General features: G+C 42.2%; 1 protein-coding gene across 1 annotated transcript; it reads right to left on the bottom strand.

Moving 5' to 3' along the window:
- Positions 1–1371: 1371 nt before the first annotated feature.
- sphk1 (sphingosine kinase 1) lies at positions 1372–21172 on the bottom strand. Its single transcript, XM_082530298.1, has 5 exons — positions 20631–21172; positions 12430–12579; positions 8008–8102; positions 7449–7564; positions 1372–6483 (listed from the first exon to the last, which is right to left on the bottom strand). Exons 1-5 carry the CDS (start codon positions 21055–21057, stop codon positions 5583–5585), a joined length of 1689 nt encoding a protein of 562 aa, XP_082386424.1. The 5' UTR covers positions 21058–21172; the 3' UTR covers positions 1372–5582.
- Between the last annotated feature and the right edge of the window lie 836 nt (positions 21173–22008).

The following is a 22008-nucleotide window of genomic DNA, read 5'->3' as shown; positions in this document are numbered from 1 at the left end:
CTGTGTTTCCCCAGGTGTTTCCACTTCCCTCATTACCCTTCTGCATATTTAAGTCCTCTGTCTTCGGCTGTGTCTCAATTCAGGGGCTGCATCCTTTGGAGGCTGCATTTGATGGCCGATTACATCACAGCGATGCAAAGAAGGCTGTCCCAATTCGAAGGCTGCTCCAAATGCGGCCAATACCAGTTTTCAACAATGGCAGCGGCTACTTAATTTTAATATTACTCTTATTACTCTTTGCAATACTTTATTATTTAAATTAGTATTTATAATATTTTTATAATAATATAAAAATACTTGTCGAACGCGGCAATGGCAGAGGAGCACGGCTAAAGAGTTTTAATATGACTCTTTCTCGCCTGAAAATAAACTTTTAAGATATTTTGAGGTGAGAATGTAGCTGTGTAAACTTCAAATATCTTCTCGATTTATCAAGACATCACATATTTGCAAAAGTGCTCTGCCGTTTTCGGAGACGTCTGTTACCCACCAGCTCGATCAGTGACTGAGAGGTCAAGGCTCACTAAAGCTGGCGAGAACAACGAATTCTCGGCACATCCTTTTCAGGCCCTGCGACAGACTGGCAACCTGTCCAGGGTGTACCCCGCCTCTCACCCTATGACAGCTGGGATAGGCTCCAGCGCCCCCCGCGACCCTGAAAAGGATAAGCGGACGCGAATGGATGGATGGATCGTTTTCAGGCCCGCGCGGTCGTTCACTACTCAGGTTAAACATGATATATAAGTCACTTTAAATGATGTGAGAAGTGTGAGATGGTAGAGAATTTACTCCAATCTCCTGTTATATTTTAGATAGCAAGGAGCAGACGGCTGAGTTTATTAAACTCCACCGAGACAGTGGTAACGCAAATCTGAAGGCTGGACTGTCCCATTTTACAGCCTCCCGGCCTTCTCTGTCTTTGGAGGACCCGGCCCAGACGTAGACACAAAGGCCGGGTCCTCTGAAGGATGCAGCTCCTGAATTGAGCCACAGCTTTCCTTTTTTCAGTGTTAGCGCGTCTGTTTTAAAGTATTTCATAATTCTGTTCAGGTCATGGTCATGTTCATGTTTTTCTCATCATAGTTTCTCACATGCTCCTGCTCAGAATCATGTTCATGTGACTTTGTCACAGTTGTGATAGTCTAGGTTTTGCCAGTTTGGGTTCTAGTTTTAGTTTACACCCCTGTATGCTTTACCTTGTTTTGTGCTCATGTTTTTTCAGCCAAATAAATGGCTCGGCTTTCAAACTTCTGTTCCATCGCTCTCCTGTCTGCTTTTTGGGTCCACACCGGCTGCTCAGCCCTGACACCTTTTCAATGAATCAGAGAACAACACATAAAGCATTTTTTGTATATGAATGTGTTTATTGGTCTTTTTTTTTTTTAAAGAAGTTCATAACAAAATAAAAGGAGACGATAAATGCCTGGTTGTCATCAGCCAGTTGAATAGACGTAATAACACCCTTATATGTCATTATTAAACATTTACAGTCAGTCAAAGCGCTTCACTTGCACTCTTTGTGATTGTATTGTAACCTGTGCAGATCAGAGCCTCAGTATAACACTGACATATGCGAAAAGAAAGAAAAAATCTGTCTTTCATAAAGCTAAACTGTGATTTCACATGGTAAACAGTTTGTTTTCTCATGCACTTATTTATTTTTTCAGTGCACCACCTAACTGCTGTCTTGGCTTAAGACTAAGGCACTTTCTAGAGAAACGGCTTTCCTTTTACTTAATTTTACATAAAAAGCTCTTTAATTGGCACAATTTACAAAACTGTGCCACATGTATAGATATTTTTTTCATTTTTTATTTATAGACACAAATAGTATAACACATTCAAATGCACTAAACCATTGATGTTCTGCACTAAAAGCTTATTTAGCACTTTATAACATCACATAAAACAAATAACACATGTACCAGATGTTTTCTTGTGAGTGTATCACTCCAGCCATGACACGAATGCTTCCTTGGACCAGACCTGTCTTTACAAATGTCCTGACTTCTTGAATGGTGACACAATCTGTCCACAGAGAGACAAACACCTACTCAAATCTATCTGCGTAGTAGTTCCTGCTGCGAGTTTCTCTAGGACCATGTTTTGGCAGGATGACGCACTGACAGAAACACAAACTGACAATTTCCTAAGTACAGTGTACATGATACAGAAAGGATAACATATTCAGATTCTTACAGGAACAGAAAAAAAAACATCATTGTTTTGTATAATATCAGTTCATAGTCTCACTTTTCATAAATCATTTGTAAAATGCTGTAACATTATTGACATAGAGAAAAAAAATGTTGCTGTTACATTCAAGCAGCCAACAGGGTACAACAAGTCAACAGTATAGTACCGTAGATTAACAGCAGTGTGCCAAAACCCTACACTGAGATGAGCTATTATTTGCAGCTGTGCTTCAATGGAAGTATCAAAAAGTTTCCCCAATATTTCATTACAATAAGCTGGATGTTCGGTTTTAATAACAACAAAGAATGCAATGTCTTCTGCAGCTGAGCTCCGCCTACGATAATCATCACTGCAAATCTAAAAAAGCAGGAAGCAGGTGGTAGTTTCAGTAGATTGCATTGAATAATGTAAGAAGAAACTATCACAGATAAAACCTTCACTCGATGTTCAGTGATGGTCCAGCAGAGGGAACCCTCACTCCAACTATCTGCAGCCATGACAAGGCATTTGCATAGGTCATCTCTACCCTTATGAGATGTACATTTAATAATGAACAGTGCAGGCGGGCGACAGCAATGTCAGGAGTGCACCCTTGAGAGCGTGACAATGCATTCAAAGCACCTGAATAGCATCGCTGAGGACACAGCAAGGATAGAAGGTACAGCATGTCAGGTATGAGTTGGAACGCACGGAAAATCAAGTATTAGGAAAAAGATCGGCACTGCAGTGAAGATGGAAACCAAAAATATGCATATTGAGTCAGGTCAACTTCAAGTATATTGCAGTTCATTAAAGGACTGTAAAAGTATTATTAGGGAGAGAGGTTTGTCTCCTTTTCTGCGGTGTCCTATAATTCTCTGATATTATCTTCCTCACCCGCTATATTTTAAACTGCTATTTACTTATAGGATTTATCATAAAACAGATAACAGCAGCAATAAATTAATAATTCATTTGTTTTTGGGTTTTGTTTCAAATGTCTAGGTTGTTTTTAAAGATACATTTAACTTGTATTTAAACATTATTCAGTCGGATTTTGATGTCCTAAATAATCCATCTAAACTATATAAATAAATCAGCCATCCTCTGTGTTTATCACGTGATGTACACAGAGGATGGCTGGACTAAAGAATTGTTTTTACCCTCTTCATAAGCAATCATTAAAATACGATCCAATATAAACATGAGCTGATTTTGTTTTCTGGATTTGATGTGCGCAATTTAATACGATTTAGGAAATAGAAGAGCTGTAAGTTTTTATGAGGTATGGAGCATGTGCAGAGCACCTGAGTCCCTCGTGCAATTATTTATTTCATTTTTCCCAGTGTAATTACCACTGTGCAGCTTTCATCCAAACATATGAGGCACCATTTTGTCTGGTATCCAGCCTATGATATACTGCAGGGGTGGAGCCAAGTGGTGGCCAGGGGTGGCCTATTTGGGAACTATATGTGTCTACTATTACTGTGTCTATTACTGAACAGAGTGAACTAAAAAAAAAATATGCTTTTTCTTTTTGAAGCATTTCTCAGCAGCTGTTGTTTCCTGGTGGTGCACTTCTGCATGTGTGTTATCAGAAAAATAAATGGAGACGTAAGTTTCTGGGCCACCCCAGTGTAACTAATAGTAGCAGTCTCAGCCAGTGTCCAGGTGGCCGGCTGCCATTGCCCAATAATTTTCATTACGACTCTAAGAAAGAAAAAGGGTCCATCACTCATGGAACCCCCAGAAGCAGCAGAAACTGGTGTGCGAATTCAGCTCATCACACCGACTGTATTTCACTGATGACAGTGATGTATTCATCAAAACCTTGAAGCAGCTGATCTTCAGAATTTTGATCTCTACCTGCCTGTCGACATTACATATTTTCACCTTCAGCATTACATGTGATTTTCTTTTTAGCAGATGCATCTGCATTTATCTTTTCTTTTGCTCTGTTAACACGATTATTTTTTATAATTTAAACTAGTGTGTGTGTGTGTGGAGAGGGCACGGATAATAATGCTAACATTTTGCACTTCTCCAGCACACTAATGCTCATCACAGCTGCGTTGACAGCCAGAGGAAAGGCCACACAGCTGAGCAGAGCTTTTGCCCACATTGATTGCACGCCTCTCAATATTCAATGCTGACAGACTCAAAATGAAATCCTACTTCCTCCATTTAAGTGTGTTTCAACCAGTCTAATATGTGTTTGAAGCCCACCTAAAAGCTTTCATATGAGTAAAAAAAGAGAGGCTCTCTATTGAGCATGGTTTTACAGATGTAAAGCCTCATATTAAGGACACATTAGGTGCTGATGGCTCGTTAACAGAGGGAGGGAGAGAATGAGTACAATCTTAAGACGGCAAGAGGAGTAGGGATCATATGCACAGTGGCAGACCATGCACCTCCCCCTCGCTAAGTGCTGCAGAGATGTAAGGGTACGTGTGTATCTGTGTGTGTGTGTGTGTGCATAGGAGGAGGGGGAAGGGGGAAAGAAAGTGAGAGTGTGTATCTGCGTGCGAGCAGAGGCAGATCCATGGTGGTTGTAGATGGAACAGGAGGAGAGGAAAAGGAGCGGCCAGCAGTGGAGGTGTAACCTCAGGTGGCCGGGTTTCTGTCTACCTTGCCAGCACTTCATGCATTGTCAGCTGATGAATGCTTCCACGCTCAAGAAAATGGAGTGGGCATCATAGAGTGATAAAGCTTAATGTGACAAGATCTCGCTGTTGCTTTTTTTAACACACATTAATCAAAGATTAAAGCTCCGTTAATGCGAAATCCTTGGTAGATTTACATTTCCTCTTTAAGAAATCTCCTCTCTATGAAGCTGAGAGGGAGGCGATGCCCAGGAGTTAGATTATTGGTCTGGTGTGGTACACTGGGTACAAGCGGTGTGTTTGATTTTTTTTTTCCAGGAGTCTCCCAGGAAGGGGAAATGTGCTTCTCTTCACGTGTTCCATGCTTATGAGGTCTGACAGCAGAGAGCACAATGCACTCCTCCGCCAGCACCCGCTAAAGCTTCTCATGCACGATCTCACACACAAACATACATAAAGATTTCTCTCTCTTATGCACTCACACACACATACTCACACAGACACATAATCCCTCCGTATTTCCCTAAGCCTGGACCAGCCAGCAGCAAGACCAACCATCCATGGCTTTGACCCTGAATCAAACATTTGGAGAAAGAGGGGACGGAGATCCATAAAAATAGGACAAGTTGTTTCAGTAGAAAAATAGAGAAATTTACAGAGGCTGATAAAATGTCTTTGGCACTTCTGAAAAAACATAAAATAATTAAAAACAAAAAACCCAGCACAGATCAAGAAATTGACACTGAGTATAAAAGGCCAATCTAGAAAGCTCTACAGCCAGGAAAAGGTTGTGATGCTCCAAATTCATCCACGCATGAGTCTAGCTATTCCGGGGTGGATCTGAGCCTGCACCGGCCCGTACTCCACCACCTCTCCGTCAACGGTGATCATGCCTTGTGGAGTTATGGGCTCTAGTCGCAGAGCCTTCACCTTCTCATACACCAGGTGGGGGCAGCCACATGCCAAGTGGCCACCTTTCTCCATGGCAAGGAAGAGACGCAAAAGGGCAGGCCGGGAGATTCCTGCTGTCACGTAGAACAGATGGATCAGACCATCATCTGCCATTGCACCAGGGACTGTCCACAGGTCCTCAGCCAGGTGGGACTGGTAAATAGCCAGCACCAAGACAAAGTCTTCCTCCTTGACTACTGTCCATGTGTCTGGGACAGGTTGCTCCAGGTCAGGGAGCAGAGAGTCTACAGGAGCTCTTGTCTTGGTGTCACTCTCGATCTGAGGCCTCTTGGTGGTGATGGCGTTGTTGGAAGAGTTGGTTCTAGTGTTGTGGTTTGAGTTCGTGCCATGGCGAGAGCTCGGGTTTGGGGAAGTGTTGGGGATAAACTGACAAGGAAGTGAAGAACAGAGTGAGGGGTGCTGAGGTGTGGAGGGTGGGTGGTTTGTTGTGAAGCTCCCTTTTGAAAGTTTTGGTGCTTCCTTCACAGGAAGGTATGCTAATCTGCCCTGATACACTCGGAGTGAGGCCAGACGTACCAGGGTGCCCATAAGGAACCGGATAGCTCCGACGTGGCGGTACTTCTCGCTCTCAATATCGACATCTGCCACAAAGCCCCAGGCCAGAGAGAGGAACGAGAAGAGGCGCTGTTTAGAGGCTAGGTGGACAGACACCAGGTCCAGAGGGCCAACCAGGCCTTTGCACAGCATGAAACCACAGCTCAACAGAAGCTCCTCATTCCATGCTGGAGGTGACCTGAAAAGTTGTTTAAGAGATCATGAGGTAAGCCTCAATTTCACAACTACTACATGGGACTACAGTGGGGTGAAAAATTATTTGAACCCCTGTTAAATTTGTAAGTTTACTCACTGCCAAAGAAATGAAAAGTCTCTAACTTTTATGGTAGTTTCATTTTAATAGAAAGAGACAGAATATCAACCACCATGTCCTCAGGCAAGGTTGATATTCTCTTTCTCTCCATTAAAAATAAACTAACATTAAAAACACAGAACCCCAAAAACTGGGGTGACAAATGTGTGAATGAGCTAAAGCACTACAAATGCTCACAAATAGACACATAATGAATTAAATAAACTCACTGCTGCACATAATGCTGATATTACTGTAGCAACAGCATGCTACTGAACAACATTTAACTACTGAACTGGCAGTTTGGTCTTGGAGGGTGTCATTGATCAAGTCTGATCTCAAAACTTCGGATCTTCAAAGTTTCAGTGCTACACCTACAGACCTTCAGATCTTGTTATAAGTCCATGACTCAGCAGGTCAGAGCTGCACTGAAGGCCCAACAGCTTGTTAGTCAGAGGCGGCCATAATGTTTTGACTCATTAGTGTATATTTCTGTTCGCCCCTTTGATGTTGTGCTAACAACCAACCAGCAGATGGAGATGACACCTTGAACATGTGCTGGGTCAACATGTTCCCCAGCTGCACTCTGGACTATAATCACTCATAATGTGCCAGTTTTTAAACCCATTACATCATTCCTTTGAGAGTTGGAGGAACCTGAAATGACCTTGCCGCACAGCAAAGCAGTTGAAAGTCTTGTTTCTCTCCTGAGGAAATGATGTGCCCAGTCAGCCTTTGGCATAATTACACAAGCATGAGATAAATTGTCTTTTTTTTCCAAAACTGAGGAAGGTTTATCTTTTGGACTGTTAGCCCATGCATTTAAATGACTCATTAATGGATCAACTCACTGTGAGTAGTGGTGGACGGATGCAGCCAGGGCATTGCCGGAGCCACCTGGTAGAATACCCAGAGGGATCTGAATGGCCTCTTGCCAGTCCTCTCGGTCCATAAGACCATTTATCACCTGAATAAGCAAGAAGAATAGAAGAGCAGAATCAGACTGTGGTTCTAAATAGAAAGTAGTGACTGTGGAAGACTGCAAGTTCTGATAAAAAGTGTTTCTCTCATAGTTACAGCTGTTCTGTGTTAAGTGTAGTGCTTCCAGGAAACATGAAGGTACCACGGTGGAAGATTTATAGAATCAGAGAATCAAAAGCAAAAAAGAAAAAAGAAAGAAAAACCTTGACATTACTTATATTCTACATCATAGCTTGAAAAACATCCACAGAAAAAATTAAGGCTTTTATTTATCTGGTGCCAGCTCTTTTGTCAAGATTGAGAACAAATTAAATTTTTATAGTCCTATTCTAAGAAGTTCCTGAGAATAGGGCAGGGTTGTAAGAGTTTGTATGATTTTCATCCGCAGCTGATTAGCACTTGTGTCCTTGCCAAGTAAAGTTAAAGCACCTCAAACAGCAGCCCATCTCCAGACATGATGACCAGTGCATCCCACTGCGACAGGTCCGCCTTTCTCACCAGCTCCCGAGCGTGGTTCTGATGCTCTGGAAGACACGAGAGGAGATCGAGAAGTAAAACACGAAGCAGAAAGTGCGGTGAAATGCAGGATGTAGCAAAGACATAAAAAAAAGGGCAAGGTCAGTGAAAGAAATATGCTCCCCTTTATCGCCAGCCTTTGGGGTAGGATCAGGGAGATTAGGCAGAAAAGAGATTCAATTTCCCCTTATCAGGGCAGACATATCACATTAGCCCATCCAGTGGCTATTCAACAGCTCCAAGGCAGCTTTAGCCAGCCTGCAAACATCTGTGACTGACAAATATCTGAATGTGTGTGTGTGTGTGCATGCATGAATGTTGGTTAATGCGCTGAGCTATTTGTTAAGCCTAGTTTTATTGGCAGCATCATTGAGTAGGTCCCTCTGCAGGGGGCTCATCCTGTCAGCATCAAATTCTACCGTCCCGCCAGCCGACACTCCGCAGTGAAGTCGTGCATGGTAAAAGAGGACGGCAGATATGAAATTAACAAACACTGATACGCTCACATCATAGTTGAAATACTGTTTTCTGATCTATTGATGGAAATAAAAACAGTGGCATCGTCTTTTCTTTTCACTTTGCTCAATTTTTACCTGTCTTCCCCACAACCCCCATGCCTGGAAAGTCTCTTGGGTCTCCCTTTCCCCAGCGGTGCTCCCCATGTTGCTGCTGTTTGTTTGCTGTTTGCTGGGGAGGCTCGAGGCACTGATGCAGTGCTGTGTTGACAGACTGAAGCAGAGGGAGTAACTGCACTGCACAGCTGACTCAGCAACTTGAGCCCGCCGAGGGAGTTGATGCTTTACTTCCTAGCCACTTCCTTATTCAAGAGGTCGCTGTCACGCATACAGCCTTAAACCTGACGGCAGAGGTGCCACAAAGTTTTCACCTGGCACGCTCGCTGTTGAGTTTTCCACCATCTGCACACGACTACCAAAGATTTTGCTCTGTTTAAAATCCTCAGTAAATTCCACTTTAAATACAGCTGTTCCCAAGTTGTGTCACCTTCGTGTGCCTCCTTCTGAGGTTAAGCTGGGTAAAGATTAAACTTGGTGCACTTCATACAGTATGTAAAAGGTACATGCTGACACAAGAGGTGCCTCCACTGGTACTTGTCCTTCCTCAGGCTAAGGCAGTGTGATACAGTCATCAAGGACCTGTCCCAGTAAATGGTTTATGCCAGTTAATCTGTATCAGACCAAAGAAGCCCTTTAGTGTTCCCTACCCCCACCTTATTTCTGTTTAACATTAGTTATTGTTGTTTGTCTGTTTACCTCCCCACCCAGCTGCCAGCCTTCCTTTGAATCCCAGAGGTCTGTATAATGAGTACACATCAGCAGCCTCTCTCAAATAAACAAACACAGAGCCTGTCCTGTTATTTTTTGAATTTGCTGTTGTGGTTCATCTCACATTGAGCTACACGCTACCAAGCTGATGCTAGAAGCAACAGCTGCTTCTGTTGATTCTGTCAAGCAGGGTTTGGCTGGAGGCAAGTGGTAACCTCCAGGACTGAATAAGAAGACAGTGCTTTTACAGTTGTGGTGAGAAGTTCACATACACTAATCATGGGCACGAATGTAATGATAATTTGGGGCTTTTAATGATTTCTTTGAACTGCTCTTTTTCCAGCGTGGAATGATTTTACAGCATATCCCAAAAGGTTCATTCTGTTCATCTGGACGTAGCGTTTTCAACGGGAGAAACATTTCGTCACTCATCCAAGTGACTTCTTCAGTCTCAGCTGACTGCAGGTTGCCCCAACCTTATAAACAGTACATTTGCACAATAACTGAAACCTACATACATCTTTGGCGAGTTTAAAAAGCATGAATTAGGAGCAAAAGTTGGAAGTTATTTAGGATTTTCTTGTATCTATACAGGGTCAAAAGTATGCATTCTTGCCCAGATGTATACATACATCCCCACTATTTGGTTAAATGTCCCTTAGCAAATTACACCTCTACCAAATGATTTGTTAACCAGCAACAAACGTCAGGCATAATTCTGGCAGGACATTTGACCACTCTTCTTGGTAGAACTGGTTGAGTTCATTTAAATTGGTTGGTTACCTGGCATGGACTTAGCTTTTGCGTAGTTCACAAGCCTGAAGATGTTAGCCTCCTTTATCCATTCCAAAACCAGTTTGTGTGTTTGGGATCATTGTCTTGCTGGAACACCCAGCTGTGTCCAATTTTCACACATCTAGCTGCTGATCTGAGGTGAAGTTGAAGAATTTGGAGGTAGCCCTCCTTCTTCATGTTTCCATCCATGCTGTGAAATGTACTGGTACCACTGGCAGCAAATCAGCCCCAAAACCTGATGCTAAAATTACCACTGTTCTTAGCTTTGAAATCCTCGTCTTTATTTCTCCTAACACGCCTCTTGTTGTGGCCAAACAGCTTAATTTTTTGCCTCATCTGACCATAAAACTTTTCTCCTGAAGCCATTAGGCTTGTCCATGTAAACAGCTGCAGGTTTCATCGGAACTTGAACATGTCAACTTTGGAGCAGGGGCTTCTTTCTTAGTTGGCACTCTCTCAGTCCATGGCAATGTGGACAGTGACACTGGTGTTCCAGCAGTTCCCAGTTCATGGCAGGTTTAATCCTAGGTGGTTACTGGGTTGTTCCTATCCATTTGTTTGAAATGATGATCTTGGAATCTGCAGTTGTTTAGAAATGGCTCCAAGAGACCTTCCCAACTTTTTAAAATCTACAGTCTTCTTTCTTAGTTCTTCAATGAGTTCATTGGACTTTTCAGGGTTGTTCTGAGATATGATCAATCCAATTAGTGTTATCAAACACATAATTGTAGTCAATCACGATCGCTAATGAGAAGTTCACTTCTAGCGCAGGGGTGTCGAACTCCAGGCCTTGAGTGCCGGTGTCCTGCAGGTTTTGGATATCACCCTGGGTCAGCACACCTGAATCAGATGATTAGTTCATTACCAGGTCTCTGGAGAACTTCAAGACATGTTGAGGAGGTCATTTAGACATCAAATTAGCAGTGTCGATCAAGGACTCATCTAAAACCTGCAGGCCACTGGCACTCGAGTTGCCTACCCCTGTTCTAGAGGCTGGCACAAGTGGTAGATTCCCATTAAATTGGCCAATGTTATGACTGAAGTAAAGACAAGCTGATATAAAAAATATTTTTCTCTCTATAACTTTGAGATGACTTCTTCTTTTCCTTAACCAAAATTTGATGAAGGCTTAAATTATGCATTATTGGGTACATGAAATATCGGTTCTGACACAGTTGTAGCCAGTAGCTCTCTGCTGAGCTTCAACTCAGTTAATTCAAGGCACTGAAATAGCAGTCCGTATAAACACTTACATACATATGAAAACGGAGAGTCTGTAGTAAGGAACAACATTATTGCCACTGGGAGCTTTCTGCTTTCCATTAGTACTTTGTTTGTAGACCAGGTACTACTGACCAATCACATTTGAACAGGCTTTCATTGCATGCGGGTGAACCGTGCATGTGGAAATCAAAGAATGAATGTAATTTATAAAATGCAGTCTTAACTGTAAATGCTGTATATGCTGATGATTTATTTGATCTTCAATGTAAAGGATTAATGGATGGAGTGGGTAGGATTGTCCCACATATCCACTGGCTGCAATGAAAGCCCTGAAAAACAATTTTTTGTTGAGTCATCTATGCAACGTACAAACAAAATATATGAATGCAGGTTGCTGCCAAGGTTGCTAGCTTGGCTGGTAAACACATGATAGCGGCTTGAGGCTTTAGAACATGATTTTATAAACCAGTGGTTGACATAGGCTTATAAAGGCTTTATCAAACTTTGTATAGTTAAAGTTAAAGGCAGGAGGGTAAATGAGTCTATGTGCTTATATTTTATTCCATATGTTTGGGTATTAAAGCCTTTTTATATTTCTTTATCAGCTTATTGGTATCCCGAGGGAGGTCACTTTGAGCTTAAAGCCTCTGATGACAGCAACCAACGCAACACTGTTTGAATTCACAAAAAGCATAAGCAATTCATATGGAATATGGAGCAGCTTGAGAGAGATATTAAATGCGTATCACTGCACATGTGCCTGAGTGCCTGCTCATACTCGTGTTTGAACATGTGGTTTGTAAATTTGTGATCACACAGGCAATGCATAATTCCTGCAGAGATTAAAAGTTGTTTTAGAGTGCAGTTATGTCAACTTATGTGCGTGTGTGTGTAATTGGCAGGTTCTTTAAATGATCGTCCACGGTGGGGTTAAAGACTTCAATCTGATATTTTCATATGGAGGTGACCTTGAGAACATTGCCAGCCAACCGCACAGGGAAAACATATTTACGAGTGCGTGAAATCCACTGACCTGTGATGACAAGCGTGTAGGGAACAGAGGCCTCCGTGAGCATGCCCTGTATGTGGCCGGTGAAAAGCTGGAGAGCCTGTCCGCGCCCGCTTTGAGGATTCACCAGCATCATGATTCTGCAAGGCCGACGCACCTCCATATACGCCACACCTGAGAGAGGCAGAGGAAGGTGGATGTGAGTGAAGGCGAGGACAGAGATGAAGGAGTAGGATTTTTAAAGAATGTATAAGGGCAGCCTTTTCCCTCAGGGTCTCTTTGGCACAAAAAAAAGAAGGATGAGGCAGTAAAGGCACGGGCCGTGAGAGCATTCAGGCTGACAACGCTTCATTTTAATGTGACATGCTACTTTCTTCAAAGAGAGAGGGCTTACAGATGCTTCTCATTCGAGATCTCACCATGTATTATTAGCAACTCGTGACATGTTGTCGTCCCCATGAGGGAAATCCTCCTGTTGCTTGTGTCTTTCAAGAGAAGACAGATTAATGGAATGAGAATATCCATTTTCCTGAGGTTTTTAGGGACTCTGCCTTTTTACTCAAGGGCACATGTGCACTGTGGATGCTAGCTGTCAAATACCAGTATCAGCATTGGTATACTTGGTCAGATTTGGCACATTGATGATGATTAAATCGTGACACAGTGCTCTCCCCTACATAAGCTGCCTTTACAAATTAAAAGTATCAGCACCTGTACTGGTATTGGCAACACTTGCCCTGTATTTACTTGGTAAAAAAAAAAACTGCACACCACTGCTAATTGGTAAAAAAGAAAAGAAAAAAACAATATAGCTGTACCACTTCACGTCAAATGTGTACATTTAACCTTCACAAGATTGTGATTGGATCACTTCCAACCTTGTCCCGCCTCTAGTTCTGATTGAAAAAAGTCCCCGACAATAACTATAATTAAAAATTAAACGCTGCTTGCTTGGCAGCTCCATCTTCAACATCCTTTTCCCCAAAATAACCACTGTCAGAAGTAGAATAATGATGAAGTTATAGTAGATTGTCCACATGACAGTGCATCCTGTAGACAGACAATGATTCCCCACATTGCTCCTGATGCCAAAAATCAACTGCGAAATGTAAAGTAATGATCGTAGTAAGGGCTACTACAGGACTTTGCAATATCTTAACTACAACTTTTCATCATATTCTAATCTGAAAGTTCTGAGAGGGAACTAGACTTCTGCAAGCTTATTAAAGGAACAATATAAAGTTGCAGAAAAACTGAAAGTGAAATGTAGAGAAAGAGCGCAGGAGATGTGGTAGCGTAATGGGTTAAGTAAATGACATTCACCAGTGAGAGTGGGGTTTTAAATCCCAGGGCAGCTAATTATTTTTAGCCCATGCTCATTTGTTTGGGGGCTTAAAACAGAGAGCTGCGGGAGGAGAGCTGTCTAATTTTAAATCTGCAGTAGGCAGAAATCTGGAAAAGATTTCTGCCTACTGCAGATTTAATTGTAAAATACTTGTTGGTTGCAACTAAAAGGATTTGCAGCTTTTACAGAGTAGTTTCCCCCACTGGAGTTGGATTTTGCAGCAGACGCTCCTGACCTTTAGAGCACACACAGACTCGCCAGAGACCATATCAAATGAATCAGAAAGGACAAAAACATCATCCCATTTTGGGGCACGGAGAGCAGAACCGGTATTGATTTCTGCCATAAATACATGGCTGTAGATGATACTGCCTTCGGTATCGGGCAAGCAAAGTTTCTCAGAGTCATAAAATGTGACAGATGTAAAAAAAAAAAAAAAAGATCCTCATCATTTAGTAATTTCAGCTGTCGTTTTTAACCTTAGAACTGACAGAGCAAATGCTTTTGCCGTCTTTGTTTTGACTCACTATCTGTTGGCTCTGGCTGAGCTGTCAGGGTATTTGTCCTCTTGATAGTTTATAACCTCAATTTCCAGGTCTGTGACCTGTCTGTGCTACTGCCATCCTCTACTTTATATGGCCTGTGATGACAGGAAACAGTGACGGTACGAAAATATCTCAGAGAAAGAGGTGTGAACCCGCCAAAAAGAATAAGGTGAGAGGGCAAAAACACAGGTGCATGCCAAACTGTGCCTCCATTCAGTCACACAGGGTTAGCATTGTTGTTTACTTGAATCTGAGCACAATGTGGCATCCAGACACAAAGGTCCTATCTATACTTCCAGAATACAGTGGAAAATGGCTGCTGATAGTGAAAGGGCTTTCAAATTGGGTTTTTGCCCTCAAGTCTGCAGGGCTGAAAATCATCCCATTCAATACCTACAGACACCCTTGAAAAGGGTCAAACCCAACACAGGCATTCTTGTTTGTTAAAGCAAACACCTTTAGCATTTTTCACACTGGGATATATGACACATAAAGCAAAAGATGTGCTCATCCTGAACTATGCTTATTACACCTGTGAGTTTTTGTCAGTGATTCAAATAGAATAATGCAACAAAAGAAAGAAACAGTGTTCAGTCCCCCACCTAACTCATTCTAGCCTGTGTAGCTTTACTTTGAAACAAACCCACTGCCCATTGCTGCATTAATTTACAGCAGGGATTTTCTCAGATCTTCATGAATGTGTTCTAATTGAGAATCACTGCAAGCATTGAGATAACATAACCTAATGTAGCTAATAAAGAGCCAAGCTGGGGTTTTTTTAAGCTAAATGTTATCATCAGAACATTAATATGTCTGCAATAATAATGCCAAAGTGTTCAGCATCTACAATGATGCGTGCAAGGTGCAGAAATCTTGCAACATTTTGCGTTGAATTCATTTTAATGACATGTCAGAGGTATCATTAAGGAGGCAAAGACCAGGATTGAGGTGTAAAAAAACTTCAAGTACATCAGATAGCACAGCGTTTACAAAGACCCAAAAGTCAGATATGACTGGACAGTTCCAAAACATATGTAAAAACATGCCTGGTGACGAATTCTTGCATATGTGACAGTGATATGACAGAATTGCAATTTTGAGAGTCACAGGCTGCTAACGTGGCTGAAATGTGGTGGGCATGTTTAGGTAGACTGTGGTATTTTAAACAATTCTTAATTAGTACTAAGGTGCCCAAAGTGTGCCAAGAAAATATCCCCAACACCATCACACCACCAGCACCAGCCTGAACGGTTGATACAAGCCAGGATGGATCCATGCTTTCATGCCGATTACACCATATTCAGACACTACCATCTGAATACCGCAAATCAAAATCAAGACTCATCAGACCAGGCAAAAATTGTTCCAATCTTCTCTTTTCCAATTTTAGTGAGCCCATGCAAACTGTAGCCTCAGTTTTCTCTCAGCTAATAATAGTGGCACCTGGTCTGGTCTTCTGTTTTGCTGTAGCCCTTCTGCTTGAAGGTTCAGTTCTGCATTCAGAGATGCTCTTGTGCATATTCTGGTTGTAAAAAATGCTAATTTGAGGCACGGGTGCCTCCCTCAGACCTCAAAGCAGTCTGACCATTCTCCTTCGACATCTGGCATCAACAAAATTTTCACCCAGAAAACTGCTGCTCCACTTTTTCAGACTATTTTCTGTAAACCCTGATGGCTGTGTAGGAAAAATCCCAGTAGATCAGCAGCAGCCCGTCTTACACCAACAACCATGCGACATTGAAAACCACGTATATTGTCTTTCTTCCCCATTCTGATGCTCAGTTTGAACTTCAGCAGGCCAACTTGACTATGTCCATATGCTGAGCTGCTGCCATGCAATTGGCTGATTAAATATTTGCATTAACAAGCAGTTTAACTGGTGTACCTAATGAAGTGGCTGCAAGTGTATATGAACTGGGTCTCTTACAAAACTGAGATTACGGTGGGAGAAAGAAATATGCACATGCAGCTTATCAGATTAAAATGAAAAAAATAGATTTTCTTTCTCTTTCTGTGTTTTGATGTTATCTCATTGAACCCATGTTGCACAGCAGCACTGATAAGCAGTATTATCAGCAGTAATGGTAACTAAAACTACTTGTCTCCTGTCTTGTAGAATAGCTCATTAATTTTGTAAGCTACTTCTTTCCTTAAAAACTGCATATCAGTAATCCTGTGCTCTGCTGTTTTCATATTTTAGTAAGTACTGCTGGTGAAATTTATACTCTAATTTCAGAAGATTTGCATGGTATACGTTGGGAAATTGCTCATAAAATGAGGCTGATTTAAGTAGGCATACCCAGACAGTACATACAGGCCACATTGAAGAAGATTTCTGAAAACGACAACTTCCCAGACATTTCTACTTCCCTGACCTCTGTGTCACCTGTGCATATGACAGGGACTTATAGGGGTTATATGAATGTGAATGTGAAGTCTGTCTGGGATGTGAAGTCAGATACCTGCAGGCATCATCCTGCCACAAAATCTTCAGGGTGTGCATTTCACAGATACGAGTGGGTAAACACACACCGGCAGCGAGGTGACAGGCAGACGGGAAATGACAGTGTGTCAGAACTAACAAGTGTCGCGCTGACAGAGAGAATCTGCCACCTCATTTCCAAAAAGGTGTACGTCTATACAGGAAAAAAAAAATCTAAATAAAGACAAAATGTGCTTCTAAGTTTCGCAAGCGGCAGCACAGGTGGGATTTGTTAAAACATGAAAACATTGAATGAAAACTCCTGGAACAGAAACAAATATGTGGGTTATTTACTGAGAGCATTCCTGTTCAGGAGCAGCACTAAATTCAGGCAGCAAAGAAGCATCTGCCAACACACACACACATACACACACTGCATTCCAAGGTTGGGCGAGTGTTTGCTGGAGAGGAGGAGAAGACGTCCAGAGAGTACAAACACCAGTGCCCGCTGTGGCAGCGGCTGACAGCCCATCACAGCCATGTGTCACAGAGCAGAAGACAGAAGCTCCAGGGGGACCGAGATGCTGGCCGGGGTGAGAGGTCTTCTCGTGACGCATTTTTAGCTCTCGACTCCTTCAATGAGGAAGACATGACTGCTTCAGTGGAGGGCCCCATGGGAGATCGCACAATGACAGGCGCACCTGACCCCAAAGCTTCTAGTAAACAGTTGCTTTTGAGGTAGCAGAGCACTAGAGGTGGGCGGATCAATCCAAATACTGATACTAGTGTGCTGGTATCGATATTGGAACAATACTAGTGCAACAGAGTCGATACGTCATTTCTAAGCTGACTGAATTGTGTTAAATAGTCTTGTTTTTTAAATTAAATAATATACCTACTTTGAAAAATACCTGAACCTTTTTCTGCTGACTGTCACGCCTATTTTATTTCTAGTCCATAGCACATTTAAACCACAGAGGCTGACCCAAAGTAAATTCAATATTAGGTCATTAGGTCAAATTAGGTCATTAAAATCAGTTCAGAATCTGCAAAGTGATGATGATCTTAAAAGTCATGACACACCTACATAAGCTGCCTTTATACGGTGAAAGTATTGTATCAGTATCAGCAGTCCCTGTATTTATTTGGTATAGGGTTGATACCAACATTTGCAGTATGGCACACCACTACTCGTAGCTCCTACCCTCTTCTCCTTCTCTTTTGCACTCTTCATCTTAAATAGCAGACACAGTGGGTGCCAGGATCACACTCACATCACCACTGGAGAAGCTTATTTGCAGATTTTAAAAAGTGCGGCCCCACTTTTTTCTGGAGTAACTCAAGACAAATCCTCATTGATGATGTACCGGTGTAGCAGGAAGGAAAGAAGGAAACATGTCATGTAAAAAAAAAAGTGGAATTTACAATCTGCCTTCTATCAAATATCCGAAGAGCCAAAAAAGGATACGGCTAGTAGCCAAAAAAAAGCAGGCGCTTGTAAGATAAGTCAAATCAAGTAACTATCATCTCATTCTTTCGCATGCAATCTCCCAGCGGATCTTCTAAGCAGCAGGACTGTATCATAGTGTGTGCTCTTCATTATTTACAGCGCATTCATTCCAGTGAACCCACAGTGAGGATAAAAAACCCTGCGACGCTACCACTGTGATAGACATCAGAACAGTAGCTAAATTAGCAGAGTTCCAGCCTCACTGTAAACTACACCTTCATAGATTAGATTACACGTTTAAATCACTTTATATCTGAGTGTAAGTGTGTCACCGTGATAACTCCCTGCCTAAATACCAATCTTGTGCAGTGGTTGCACGTTTAATCCAACCTTTCCATCTGCAATCCCAGATGAGATGGCATGCAATTAACTCAGGGGGTAAATACACTATCCGGGATTAGTGAGTCACTCTGACTTCCCCTGCTTCCTCTGTGACAAGCAGCAATTCTGCAACATCATTAGTACAACATTATTCACTTAAAGCACATAATATATTCCGTTAAATGCTCTTTTATTAGCTCGACCGGACCTGGAACGCTAAAACAAGCTTAAGAATTAATGATATGATCACATCATCGCGTGAGATGCTGCGTTCAAAAGAAGAAGACAAGTGAAAGAAAGCTAGGAATAAAAGGCTACAAACTGTTAGAGGCCTGAGCCGGTTCATTAGTATGTCTGACTGAAATGCTCCCAGGCTGGAGCACTTTGATGCGGAGTCCAGTGAGCAACCAAGTTACCTTGAGCTTACCATCTGTCTGCCTGCCGCAAATAAACAGTTCAGAAGCAGAGGGAGGCTGGATGTTCCTCATCACACAATAGAAGTGGGTGGAACGATCCAAATATGGAGAGTGTCGATACCAATGCTGGTATCAGTATTAGTTTGATACTAGTGTAATAGGATCGATATTTAGTTTCCATCCTCTAAATTGAGTATACAGCCCATTGAACTGAACAGGGGAATAAAAACTTTTTTTCTGTTGACTGCCAAGTCAGTTTTATTTATAGCCTAAAGAACATTTAACCAACAAAAGCTGACCAAAAGTGCTTTAAAGACAGTCACATATACATCTTAGGTTTAAAAAAAAAAAAACAGTTTCAAAATACATGAAAAGCTAAAAGGTGTATTGTATTGTCTTAACTCACAATAATGGGGGGTAAAAATCATAAATGTTTTCAGAATTTGCAAATTGATGATGATTCATCTCATGAATCATGACACACTGCTCTGCCCAACACAAACGGCCTTTATGGGTCAAAAATATTGGTATCAGTATTGTATGATAATACCAGGCCTGTATTTATATTGGTATCAGATCGATGTCACAATTTGCAGTATCACAGCGTCCAGTCTGTGTGTGTGTGTGTGTGTGTGTGTGTGTGTGTGTGTGTGTGTGTGTGTGTGTGTGTGTGTGCTGTGTACACCTGGAGGCTGCTATTGCAGGAGGGCAACCTCATTACATATCCTAACACTTCAACATTCCAAATTAGTCACCGCTCACTCAAATATCCGCTTCTTCTTTTCATATTTCTGGTGTGAAGAGATATTACCGGACCGACAAAGAGGATTCAGAATCGGGTTTTGAGACCAAAACTGTTCTGCCCTGCATCCTCAGCAAGTATCACCAATCAGTTCCCAAATGAGTGATAGTGATAATTAGGCGCATAAACTCTTCTCATACAGTATTCACGTTAATTATCCTGTTGTTGTATACCAGATTGGAGCACAGAGGAGATAATGAGATCGGAAGACAAAAGGAACTTGAGGACAGTCTGCATTTTAAACAGAGCGAGACATGACGAGGCCTAATTAGACGAGGCTGCTGCAAAGCTGGGTGAAAAACAGACGCTGTTTTGATGTGATTTTTTTCCTCCACCCATCAACAATAAACTCTCAGTGGGAATTTACTGAGCGCGAATATGGAAGGATGAACAGCAGCTACAGCCTCTGCTGACAGAAGATCAGTTGAAAATCCAACTACTTAAGTGATCATTTTTATGCGTGTGTGTTTTTCAAAAGAAGCTTCATATCCAACAAAAATCACCATGGGCTACATGCATGAATGGGACAGCAGTTAACTGCTAACCGTTCACAGCAGGTAGAACAGGTTACAGTAGCAAGTGGAATGTGTTTCCTCTATGCCAAACCTGTTTGTTTGTTTTTTCTTTTTCCGGGGACTTGGAGATCTCTGCTTTGGATATCTGTGCACGAGGCTCTTTCTGAGAGCCAGAAAGGCCTTCTCACACCCCTGACCTCACTGAATACTTTAACATCTGCACATAAAATTTGTCAGCGTTCGCCTTTTTTTTTTTTTTTTTTTTTTTGCTACATATAGTTTATTTATTTATTTTACAATATAAAGTTGAATCTCAGGCTTCACACGTGTGACCCGTGCGTTTACTCACCGTCTCTCCGGGGCGCCTGGCGCGCCGAAGCATCTCTGATGGCATGAGCCCACCTCTCAGCCTCCTGGAGGTTGGCGAGCGGGTCCTGGACCAGTGCGACCCGAAAGCACTGCTCCACTCTGTGCCGGGTCACTCCGGCGCTCATCCAGCGCCTCTTGAACGGGTAGAAATAGGCTGTAAAGTAAGCGCCGACGTCCGCGCTGTCCGGCCCTCTGTACGCCCGACAGCCGACACAGTCGGTCAAGTTAAAAACCACCTTAGTCCGGCCGGGTGAAGAGGAGATTCTTTGAATGGTCAGGGCGCTCTCCGTCAAGCTCACCGAGTAGCGGACCCTGTCGTTGAGCATGTCGGTGAACTCCCCGTACAGCACGCCCACGAACCCATTCCGCTGGCGGGATGGGTCCGGATCACAGGCGTCTTTCTCCATCCCGGACGGAGAGTGCGACGCGTCCCGGAGGCCGGTGAGCGGATGGCGGTGCGGTGCACACTCTGATTCTACCAGCCTGCTGTGGGACCCTTTAAGCGTAATAACAGCAGTTTGCTTAGTTCAGAGTCTCTCCCTAGTGACTGGGAAGGGGAATGGCAGTGATGGAGCTGGAGGAGAGCGCAGAACGAACCGTCCCAACCGCGTCTCCTTCTCACACTTTATGAAACACTTTGCACCTTATCTGTGCAGCAGATTTTATCTAGTGACACCAAGTCTTACACAATATTTTAAAACTAGTAGGTCCATTTTAAGACACTAACTGCGTGTCATTTGACTCACAAACTCCAGACTAAAATTCAACAGGCGATGTCTCCTATTTTGTTTTATTTTATTTTTTTCCTGCTTGAATGAAGTCACAGATGTTTGGATGACACACCAGAAGTAAACAGACTTGTCAGGATCCTGTGCTTTGATAGTTTATTACATGAAAATTGCCCCTGCACAAGCGTATATGTGTAAAAGAAGTGTTCAAGTAAAATGAAAAAATAAGTAAACATATACTACAGTCCATAGAAATACTCTATTACAAGTAAAAGTCCAGCATTTATAACGAAAAAGTATAGCATCCAGTAAACTATTTATGACGAGTAACTCGCTCATTTAACCAGCTTTATACTGCTGGTCATCTAAATCTATACCCAAACATCATTTATTACTTTATTTCTATTAGTATTATTGATAAGAATCTGCGACAATAAATAGCAACTAAATGTTTTAAAGTTCAAAAATATAGAACATTAGACAATGTGATCACATGACCTCGTTTTACACAGTAACCGTAAGCGGACCACAATATCACCAGCTAGTTTTTAGCTTTATTAATATTATTGTTGTTGTTATTATTATTAATAACCATGGATGGTAATTGGGTTGTTACACATTTTTAGCGAG

This window comes from Aulonocara stuartgranti (genome assembly GCF_965226115.1).
Source record: "Aulonocara stuartgranti genome assembly, chromosome: 4".
Lineage (NCBI taxonomy): Eukaryota > Metazoa > Chordata > Actinopteri > Cichliformes > Cichlidae > Aulonocara > Aulonocara stuartgranti.
This window is presented reverse-complemented; position numbering and strand designations above follow the sequence as displayed.

Excerpts from the sequence above, each read along its gene's own strand:
- sphk1 (XM_082530298.1), bottom strand. The coding sequence starts at position 21,057 with ATGGAGAAAGACGCCTGTGATCCGGACCCATCCCGCCAGCGGAATGGG. Across the intron at positions 12,580-20,630 it reads CCAGGCGCCCCGGAGAGACG|GTGTGGCGTATATGGAGGTG; the intron begins GTGAGTAAACGC and ends TGCCTCTCTCAG. Across the intron at positions 7,565-8,007 it reads GAGATGGGCTGCTGTTTGAG|GTGATAAATGGTCTTATGGA; the intron begins GTGCTTTAACTT and ends TTGCTTATTCAG.